Here is a 10,843-nt window from a genome sequence, read left to right as displayed (position 1 = left end):
AGGGAATGGCTTGCGACGTTGACAGGTGAGACATGAGCGAACGTACTTGAGTACGAAGGTGTACATGCCCCGCCAGTAGTAACGCAGCCGGAGACGAGTGTATGTCTTGAAGATGCCCGCGTGACCGGATTGTGGGTCAGCGTGGAAATAGTCAGAGATTTGCGAACGTAGTTGGCGGGGAATAACTAGCAACCACTCGCGCCCATCTGCGCAGTAGTTACGGCGGTGGAGGAGGTTATCACGAATGGCGAAGAGGGAAGCAAGGCGGCGGAGAGCACGCGATGGAGAAGCAGCTGTAGGATTGGAAATAAAATGGAGGACATAATTTATCCAAGGATCTTGCCGCTGCGCTGACGGCATGTTATTGGTGGGAAGCGATGGCGGGGAATCGTCGGAAGAGGAAAGGCTCGCGACCTCAGCTGGAAGGGGGCAGCGGGAAAGTGCATGGACGTCGTGATGCTTGCGGCCGGAGCGGTAAACAACGCTGACATCATATTCCTCAAGGCGAAGAGCCCATCTTGCCAGTCTGCCGGAAGGGTCTTTCAGTGAGGAAAGCCAGCAAAGCGCATCGTGGTCCGTCACTACGTCAAAAGGGCGGCCATAGAGGTAAGGGCGGAATTTAGTAAGAGCCCAAATAATTGCTAAGCACTGTTTTTTATTGACAGAGTAATTGGATTCAGCCTTCGTGAGTGTACGGCTAGCATTGGCGACCACGTATTCAGTATAACCTGATTTGCACTGAGCGAGCACAGCGCTGAGACCAATACCACTGGCGTCCATGTGGACCTCAGCAGGCGCTGTGGGGTCGAAGCGACGTAGGACAGGCGGTGCCGTGAGGATGCGGCGTAACGCATTGAAGGCATCGTCGCACGTTGGCGACCACGACGAAAGGTCGGAACTGTCGGGCAGAAGGTCTGTCAAGGGAGCAGTAATGGAACCAAAACTTCATCATGTAGGCGAGCTGAACTTTAACTCAAGACGATTCAATAACACAAGACAAGACTGGTACGTGGGCGTGCTGGTACGTGCGAGCACGTACCAGCCTTTTCTTGTGTTAGTGAATCGTCTTGAGTTAAAGTTCAGCGCGCCTATATGATGATGGGAAACCAACTAGCTGCCATTATAGCATTGCTTGCAAAATTTCTATTAAAGCGGCGAAAGTAAGAGCACAGCCCGAGGAAGCTACGTAGATCTTTGATGGAAGTCGGTTTGGGAAAGGCTGCTACGGCACGAAGTTTGGCAGGATCTGGAGATACACCTTCTTTGGAGACGTGGCCGAGAATGGTGAGCTGGTTGGCGGCAAATCGACATTTTTTCAAATTCAGCTGCAGTCCGGCATCAGATAGGCAGGTCAAAACGTGCTTCAGACGGTAGAGGTGTGTGTCAAAGTCAGGAGAAAAGACAACAATGTCGTCGAGGTAGCAGAGGCACGTCTTCGACTTTAGGCCACGCAAAATGGCGTCCATCATGCGCTCAAATGTTGGCGGAGCATTACAAAGGCCAAACGGCATAACTGTAAATTCGTACAAGCCGTTGGGAGTTACAAAGGCAGTTTTGGGGCGATCAGCCGCTTCCAAGGGAACTTGCCAGTACCCGGAACGTAAATCTAGGGAAGAAAAGAGCTTGGCGCCTTGAAAATGATCGAGAGCGTCGCCGATGCGTGGGAGAGGGTAGACGTCTTTCGCGTTCTTAAGGCGGTGATAATCGACACAGACGCGGATAGAACCATCTTTCGTTTTTACGAGGACAACAGGTGACGCCCAAGGGCTGCTTGAGGGCTGAATCACGCCATTCTGAATCATTAGGTCGACTTGCTCTTCAATAGCCTGGCGTTCGGTTGCAGACACACGATAGGGGCGCTGTCGAAGTGGTGCGTGGGTGCCGGTGTCGATGCGATGCGTGACCCAAAGAACCTTGATGAGAGTCGAAGGAGGAGCGAAAGTGATGTATTAGGTTCAAAAGCTGAGTGCGCTGCGCTGGAGGAAGATCGGCGTCGATGGAACGGAGGAACAAGTCTGTAGAGGGGGGAGCGGGTGCAGGTGAAGGGGGGCTGAGCACAGTCACGGCAGAGTGCGGCGCAACGTCAGGTTCATCAGAGATCAGAAGAGATGCGATTGGCTCGATACTGCGGAGGCATTCACAATGGCGCAAAGCAGCAGGGGAGTTAAATGGGTTACGGCCCATAACATGGAAAGGCCAGCGGAAAAGTGAGCACAGCGTAGGGCAATGGAAGGCACTTGCGGCGCTGGAAAGTATGGGCCTGTGTGAAGAGAACGGTGTCATCACTAACAGAGGCACAAAGCACAGAAGAGCAGGGAGGAAGGTCAATATCTTCGGCGACGAGGGCTTTAGCACAGGAATTTGGTGGATCAGCGTCTGTTATGGCATCGGGCAAAGTCGAGGACCCAACTTCAGCTCGAGCATAATCGATAATAGCAGCGCTACGCGACAGGAAATCCCAGCCTAAAATTACAGCATGTGAGCAACTTGGCAGCACGACGAACTCAGTCGTATAAGGCAATTCTGGGTGTTGGGACGGAAGCGGTGGGACGTTTCATCCAGTTTCCTCCCACAGCCAGGCCCATGTCTGGCGAGGGACCGTAAATCCAAGCCTCTGGCTGGCTAGAGCGGGGCTACAACACGGGTGGGCAGACACGCGAGAGCCTTCCGCGGAAGCGGAGAGGACTCAGCTGTGACCTGATAAAGAGGGACAGGTCAGCCTGGTGACAATAATTTGTCATCGAGCAAACTAAGGCAGTTTTTTCGGTGATGGGTGGAGTGACTTTTGGTTGGTCACTGGGAGGGGCTGCGTCCTCCTGTATTCGAGAGGGGTGCAACCATTGGCGATGAAGCCCGGAGGGATAAGGCTGGGAGCAATGGCGTGCTCCTGTAATCGAGAGAGGCCACGCCCGTGAATGCTCAGATGGCCGACTGGAACCTCGGAGCCTTGTGCATTCTGAGGAAGTCTGTCCCACCAAAGTGGGATAGATTCTCGGGCTCATGAACCGCTACGGTGGGGCCCATCGAAAATGACAGCCTTTACCGATGATGTCCCCTATCAAGAAACGGGACTAATGATAAGGCTGGGGAGCTCCCGACTCCCTGTGATCCAAGGATGGAAGCCGCTGGAGTTGGAGATGACCGCTCCTCGTAGCGGCAAATAAGAGTCTGTTCACCCGTCGGTGCAGCCCAGGGATGGGCTGTGCTGGCTAAGTCTCCATTTTAGGACGCCGCAGGGGAATCCCCGCCGACTAATGTCATCAGGGGTAGGGGCACCCCTGTGTAACCGAGCCCACGAGGAGGCTTGGGGGCGCTGTTAGAGACTATCTTCACTCCTCCTCCGGCGAACGCCAATGACGTCCCGGGAAACGCTGAGGCCTTCGGGCTTCTCAGTAGGCTAAGTGAGTGGAGACGAAGCGAAAGCAGAACTGGTGAAAGCACCCTTTAAGAGTCTGTCTGTAGTGCCGCTGTGAGACCATAGGGGTGGGTGATTAAGCCTCCACTCGCGCTTCCGGTGCGTAGGCGGTAGGTCCTAAAGAGTTTTGCAATGGGGCCGGCGTCCAAACCAAGACGCTTACCAAAATGTTTGTAGAATCAGGCTTTCGCGTGGAGCGCAGCACGAAGAGAGTTACCGAAGTCGGGGGCGCGAAGGCGTCTAGCAGGGGTGCACGTCATGGAAGTGCACCACGGGTGTTGCGATCCCGCCTGCCCGAGTACGTGGTGCGACCCACAACACGACCAATGCGGTGGCAGTAGTTGACAAGTCCGCCACGCGCGGTGGGAGAGCTGTCAGGATTCGTTTTGCAGCTCGACGATGACCAGACGTAAACTGGGATAAGAGCGGTCCCCTGCGTGGGTGTCCGCCATTTTGTTGGACTTAGCTCTTGGGAGGGGGCTCGGCCTGAGTAATTCCATGTAAGCCCGGGGGATACTGTTTGGTGAGCTTAACTCTTCTTCCCCTTCATGGATCACTGCCTTGTCGTGGCGGAGCGGCTTGCGAAACTCGATGAAGTCGTGAGCTCGGCTGTGTAGGGCTATCCAAGATAGACAGGTCACGGCAGAGAGTTCTGACAAAATGTGATTCACTGGAGAAGGCAATGGCAACCCACTCCAGTATTTCCTGCCAAGAAAACCTTATGACCAGTCACAATAGCATTAATGGTATGGCGGCGGAAGGTGAGCCCCCCAGGTTGAAAGGCGTCCCACATGTTACTGGGGATGAACAAAGGGCGATTCTCAGCCAAAAGGACGCTCAGTTGTGGATGTGTCGGGAAGCGACCAGAAAGTCCGATGTTGCAAGGAGATATACCACATAGCAACATGGAATGTAAGATGTAAAAACGTAAGACGCAAGGTAAACTGGATGACGTCAAGCGAGAAATGGACAGATTGAACATTGGTCGCGAAATTGAAAGGTCGCGGGTTCCACACAATCTGACGCAGGATCTCTTCAGTGGCCGTCACCTCGAAACCATCACAATGACAACCGACGCGGCTCCATCTACTCCGCACCTCCACCAAGATGTTACGGGATATACTTCCAAATTTTCTAGGCATCAAAAAAGCTACGTTTGTATAGTATACATGTAGAGCATGCTACCATAAAAATATAACCTTTCAGGCCCGAGAAGTTACGGCGCGAGCGGGACGCTAAAATCAGCATTTTTGGAACCGAAACTGGAAAAACAGGCGCCATTACCGCTCGCCGGATGTGACGCTTGTTTGAGACAGGAAATGTGCGTCGTCTGCTGGGGGCGGCTGTTGCGAAGCACTGACTGCAAAGCGCTGACAGCGGTTGCGCTTGATGCTTTTTGGTTTTTTACGACAATTATACGTAAACGAACACGCGATGCCTCCTGTGAACACTATACATTCGGGTAAAATACATGTGGTCTATGTACGACAGGTTTTAAAGCAGTTCACAGTGGCCGAAGTGCTCGCACTACACTTGTCACGCAGCTATATTCGCCTTAAAGTATTTAAGTGGAGCTTATGCGGAGTTCGGATCACATTTAATGAATCAAGCATAATTCAGTATAACCGAAGAGCAAATAGCCGATTGCTTCAAGTCATTTCTACAGGCAGACACGGGTATTGCATGGCAAATCAGAGCAGGGGTAAAAAACGCGAGGTGATTCAGTGACAGTACGGTGCGTCCAGGCCGATTTCATAAGAAGAATAGATGTCCTTTGTAAAGTAAATGAAGAAAGCAGGAAAGTTTTACGTCTTTCAGAATCAGAATCTCCTCTTTATTCCATGAGCACGAATTGACGCTGGTGCCGTACGGGAAGGTATCGTACTTCGGAGCATCATGCCGCTGTAGAGAAATAACATAGTTTAGTAAGTACGGTACACAAAAACGTGTCATATATGAAGCGACTTTATTAACGCACTTACCTAGGACCACTTGAAGCCCGTGTACTCAACCGATGGGAATGTTTTTCTTATCAGTGTTACGACACAGCTGGGCAAGATGACGCGGTTCCCGGAGCCTAGCCGACCATACGCCCACCACGCAAACTGTCGGTACGCAGTGTACCTGTATCGACTGAGAAATAATGCAGAATAGAGTCAAAATTACATTGCGTGCATTTGGAAATAATCACTGAAATAGCTTACGCATTCACTTCCAAGACGTCGTGAAAGCGCGGGTGGTAATATTGCAGTTTCTTGTACTCGACCTCGAGAATGAATGGCGTGAGGCAGTATGTCACGAATTCGGCGTTTTCAGTGACGCAAGTCTGGCCATTTATTATCTTTAACAGGACCTGCTGATCTTCGCGGCAACACATACATTCCGCGCAGGTTGGCATTACTATGCATCGGGCGCAGCTGCACCTGCGATAAGAGCGTGCACATGCATTTCCAACGAAGCAGTCCAACACACGCATGCATGAATACGTACCATGACGTGCTCATAATTCTGTCTAAATTAGGGGGGCTTGGAGCCGAAGGCGGGTGCTGAGAAGTGCTGTTGCGCTTGGCGGAATCGCTTTTCGGCTCGAATTGATATGGAACGACCCCATATCTGGTCTCTTCATCCGAAGACACTTCGCCAGATTCGCGATCGGAGCTAATATCCGACATGTTTGCTTGTACAATGAAGCACATGTCCCGTATGTGGTATGTTATCATTGTTATGTACCCCAAAAGCAGAAAGGCAAAACATGCGTTTGAGTTTCGTTTTCGCTGATAAAACTAATCGCCTAGCTTTGTCATGGCAAAAGTAATATCTAGAGCCATGAATCTTCGTCAAACAAGTTAAGATTTTTTCTCATCATTTGCGGAACAAACCGCCCGACGATGCACTAAACACGGCTGGCCGGTGGGCAGATGAACTGATCTAAATTTTTCTTCGTATAAGCTACTATGCTTTATTTAAAAAAAATATCAGTGACCCTGAAACAGTGGCTATCCAAACAAAAGGAACGATGTGTAATATTGAAAAATAAAATCTGTCATAGGGTACAATAGCAGACGCGCCAATGTAGAGAAGTGCAACATCAGGTGCTAATGAGAAACTAGAGATGCCATTTTCCAGAACGTGGAGACAACTACAGATAACAGCCTTTATTAGAAAAAACAATTGAGTTTGTGCAGCTAACAAAAGTGGTATAAGACCAACATAATGGAATGTGAACGAAACTACAAGCTCAGATAGGTGCTGGAAATCGAGATGCACTGTGACACTACAGTGACCAGGAATGTGCAATTTTTTTTATTATTTTTTTCCATGTGTCCCTTGACGATACATCACTAAATGTACCATTGCCATTGTGGCCATTCCATGGACAGTGGCAGAAAAGCTATTTCTTGTAAAGAACTATACACAAAAATTTAAAATACTGCAACGAAAATGGCGGTGAGCTTTTCCTATTTCAACCATTCTTTTTCTCAAACAAATTTATCTTCAAGCAGCGAGTTCTAAAGCACATTTTGCTTATTCCAATGTACTGATCTATGTAACTGCTATTTCTTTAGCATGTGTTTCATTATCAAATGTGTTAAACTTCTATAATTGTTTGTTTTAAAGAGACCCAGTCATAAAAATATGCAGACTAGATGCAATAGTTTAATTTTCAATGAATTCCTATGTCAACACTTAAAATGACAAAAAAAGCAAAAATGTGCAAAACACAGCCACATACAAAAATGCTACATATTACTACTACTTTAATTATTCTTATCACCATTAATCATCAACCAATAGGCAAGAGGGAACCAGTAAGAGAAGTACGTTGAACTCACATAAAGCAAAAAATCATATTCCAAGAATATGATAAGCACTTCTAGGATCCACTTAAATTTTGGTATTCTGTAGAAATACAACTTTATGCCTGTATGATAAGGAATCAACTGAAATATGGTTTTTATAAAGCACTGTTAACTGACCAAGACGGTATGCACCTAGACATTCTCTCCTTGTCACAGTTCGTGAACACACAAAAAAGTAGTAGTGGTTTAGCTCTGGCTAGCCCTAGTTGAATTGCGAAAGCAGTGGTGGAAGCTTCTTTTGCCTGCTACTTTATTCCCCTATCAGGCCCTGTCAGTGTAAGGTGCTACATTATTGGGGCCACTTAAGCTCATTCTGACGCGAGAGCATAAGCCCACATATAAGTTCATGCTTCAACCAAGCCGCATGGACGTGCCTGCATGTCATAGGGGTAACGAGAATGCAAACGGTTCTGTCACCCTCCGACCCGAGTTGGCAGCTCTTGCCCGTGGCATGGGGGTAACGTAAATTCAAATGTCATGAAAGGCTAAGGTTCCGGCATGGTTGCAGCCACGCAAGGTCTCAGTTTAGCGTTCGGAGTGTTGCTTTCACAATAAAATGAATACTTCTGGTCATGAGTGACCTCAGAGGTAGAGTGAAACGGCACAACAAATTGCAGTGAAACATAAGATGGCTAACAAAATGAACAAGCAATAGAATATTTGGTTACAGAAGCAAAGAAATTTAGCAATAAGGTATCTTCCACATTATCTCATAACACCTAAAAGCATAGCTGACTTTGGAATGGCTGCAATACAGCTCCAAGTCGACGAATGCCCTAACACCCCTCATCAGTGAGAAGCTATGACAGCAGATATGTATTGGAACAAAGCAAGAATAAAATAACACCTAGCGTGGTGGTGCAGCGGTTATGATGCTCAACTTTTGTGCCCAAGGATGCGGGATCGAATCTCGGCCATGAGCGCCTGTGTGCTGTTGACCCCGCTCAGGTGGTCGAAATTTTGGAGCCCTCCCCTATAGCGTCTTTCAATCTTAGCCACTTTGGAACGTTAAACCCAACAACCGAAACCAAACCACAAAATAAGAACCTGTCTTTACACTATGACAGAGATATTTTAAAGGTGAAACTAAACAAAGTAAAAACAATAAAAACATCACAATAAATGGTTACAAAATAAGAACTGAATTGAAGTTACTGTAACAGAAACGCTGCGACTGAATATACAAAAGTCTGAAAGCTCTATCTAAGAGTACTCAACACGAAGACATGCTGCTAGCACAATAGGGAATACGAGGTGGAGTATCAAGGTGCAGTAGAATAATATTACATGATAGAGACCCCATGCAACAAACACTTATCTAAAATCCTTCATTACATCGCACTTCACACCCTGTCCACAAACAGGGATACAAAAGTTACCGTAATGCATTACATTACACCTGGTTGGACTGCCAAGTTAGCATTGATTAAACCTGGTGCGGTGCGATGCCAAGAGCTCATCCTTTGATGGCTTTTCACGCCCTGCAGTAGTTGGAGGAGGAGAAGGCTCAGAACCTCCGCTGGCTTGCAGGGCTTCCTTGTAGGTTTTGTGCAGTGCACATAACTCCAGCGCCTGCTCCAAGAGCAAACGCACATAGCCTGAAAAAAAAAAAAGGAAAAGAATGAGAATGCACTCATAATAAACGTTTCTGCATAAGATGGTTTGTGGATCTGTGAACATGCTCACAAGCACTGGATAACCTCTACTGATGCCTGTAATACCAAGAGAAATCCTGCCCCCCGCTATATGACAATGAGATATTGCACTCTTTACTTAAAAAGAAAGGAAGAAGTAATTTCAGTAATACCATGGTGAATTCACTTTCTATTTTGGTTTTAACTGGAAAAGGGCGTTCTTGTGATGCATGCCCCATCTTGCAGTTTTGAGTATAAGTTGCAGGAAGCTTTGAACAAATTAACCAAATCCAGTAACCAGTCATAGTGTGAGGTAATTGATCATTTGGCTGAGTGGTGCTATTATGTTATGAGACAATTTCTTTTGAAGGCCAGAGGAGCTATTTTCCTCAACCTTCTCAGAGATGTGCTTCTCTTGCAATGAGCTTTAACGAGCTAATGGTGACCAGAAATTGTTCTTCCAAGTAAACTTTGAAGTGAGTGGGCATAGCAGAGAGGATATGCTTTTAATAAAGACTAAAAGGGGATGTTATTGTTTCAGCTGATTTGCATTTAAAATAGATACCATTACCTTTATGTGTAATAACGATCACTTACCATAAGATGGCTCCACTTTCAAAGATGAAAGGCTAGCCTCTCCATTTCGGCCCTTTCGAAACCGCCTGGCAAACCGCTTTTGGCCATCAGCTCGGACTGCCTGAGGACGCCCATGGTTCTCGTTGTAATGCAACGCTGCGACGCGGACTCTGCAAGCAACATTAATAATTTTTTAGAAAAGCATACATGACACATGATAAAACAAAATAATCTTATAGACATATGCACTTCTGCACTACAATATGAGAGTGTTATGACTTGCATCAGTGAATCAAGCATATCACTAACCTAGCTCGCATTCCAGCATAACTGTAGTGGTACGTCTTGGGTGCGAACTGGTTTATTAGGCTGTGAAAAGCCTCACAGCCAAATGTCTGCTCCTTTGTAGACAGCTGTGCTATGTCCTTCAAGAGTGATGGGGCCTGTACAATTTCGCACAGCTTGCGGTGGGCATCCGATCCTTAAAAGCAAAGAAATTCAAATGAAAACCAGTTGAAAATACCAATGCTTTCTATTAGCTACCTTCAACCAGCCAGAGTCTTCCATCTTCACAGAGGTCGTCATGGGCACACTCTGGAAAAACTTCAAATTCGTGCTGGTGTACATTTACCACATGTCTGGTCAACGAACTCCACTTGGGAACAATTTGCTCTGGGTGCCCATCGCTTGAAGCAGCTGACCAATACAAGTGGTTCACAACAGCACGAGCCCAGTTTCCGAGTACCTCTGTGTCACGGCGCTTTGTGGCTGCAAGGAGTTTCTTTTTTATTCCTGAAATGACAATCAACAAAACAAAATTGATTTTGCTTCTGAGTGCCAGGTTATGACAAGGGTGACAGAAATGTTCTTGCCTTTTGCCATGGGCCAACAGTCAAAAAGGTGCACTATATCGGAGTAATCTTTTTTGACAAGGGCACGAATGGCACTGTGCCTGTCGGTCACAAGCCTGCTGATATTGCATTTCTTCCCAAGGAGAAATTTGATGCCCCTGCTTAGGCCAGCCACTTCCATCCGCAAGCTGTTACCAACTTCATTCACCTATATGACATAAACATGCTTTACTGAAGCTGACAACAAACATTTGAATCCTGCAAGGTATGAAATGAAACAAACCTGCACAAGCTCCGTGTGTAAAATGACATCCTGTTCGGCATCATTCAGTGTGTAGGTCATATATTTCGCATTGAATCCTGGGGAGTCAAATCTACCGTCCCCCGTCAGGCTCAGAGGCTTTTTTGATGCTTTACTGAGGTGGACATCCTGTGCATCGTTCCACACCTGTTTAAAAATATAGTTGCCTTGTACTTTTTTTTACAAATAAATAATAATTGTGAACA

At 47.2% G+C, this 10,843-nt stretch overlaps 1 protein-coding gene across 1 annotated transcript; it reads right to left on the bottom strand.

The window, feature by feature from the left end:
- Positions 1-8,533: 8,533 nt before the first annotated feature.
- On the bottom strand, positions 8,534-10,034 carry LOC146210101 (uncharacterized). Its single transcript, XM_084587482.1, has 3 exons — positions 9,795-10,034; positions 9,507-9,655; positions 8,534-8,873 (listed from the first exon to the last, which is right to left on the bottom strand). The coding sequence occupies exons 1-3, from the start codon at positions 9,803-9,805 to the stop codon at positions 8,692-8,694; spliced, it is 342 nt and encodes a 113-aa protein (XP_084443608.1). The 5' UTR covers positions 9,806-10,034; the 3' UTR covers positions 8,534-8,691.
- Between the last annotated feature and the right edge of the window lie 809 nt (positions 10,035-10,843).

The sequence above is a fragment of the Amblyomma maculatum genome, chromosome 1, assembly GCF_055883805.1.
Source record: "Amblyomma maculatum isolate TAMU_Amacu chromosome 1, ASM5588380v1, whole genome shotgun sequence".
Classification (NCBI taxonomy): domain Eukaryota; kingdom Metazoa; phylum Arthropoda; class Arachnida; order Ixodida; family Ixodidae; genus Amblyomma; species Amblyomma maculatum.
The sequence above is the reverse complement of the archived record's forward strand: the minus strand, read 5'-3'. Positions and strand labels throughout refer to the sequence as shown.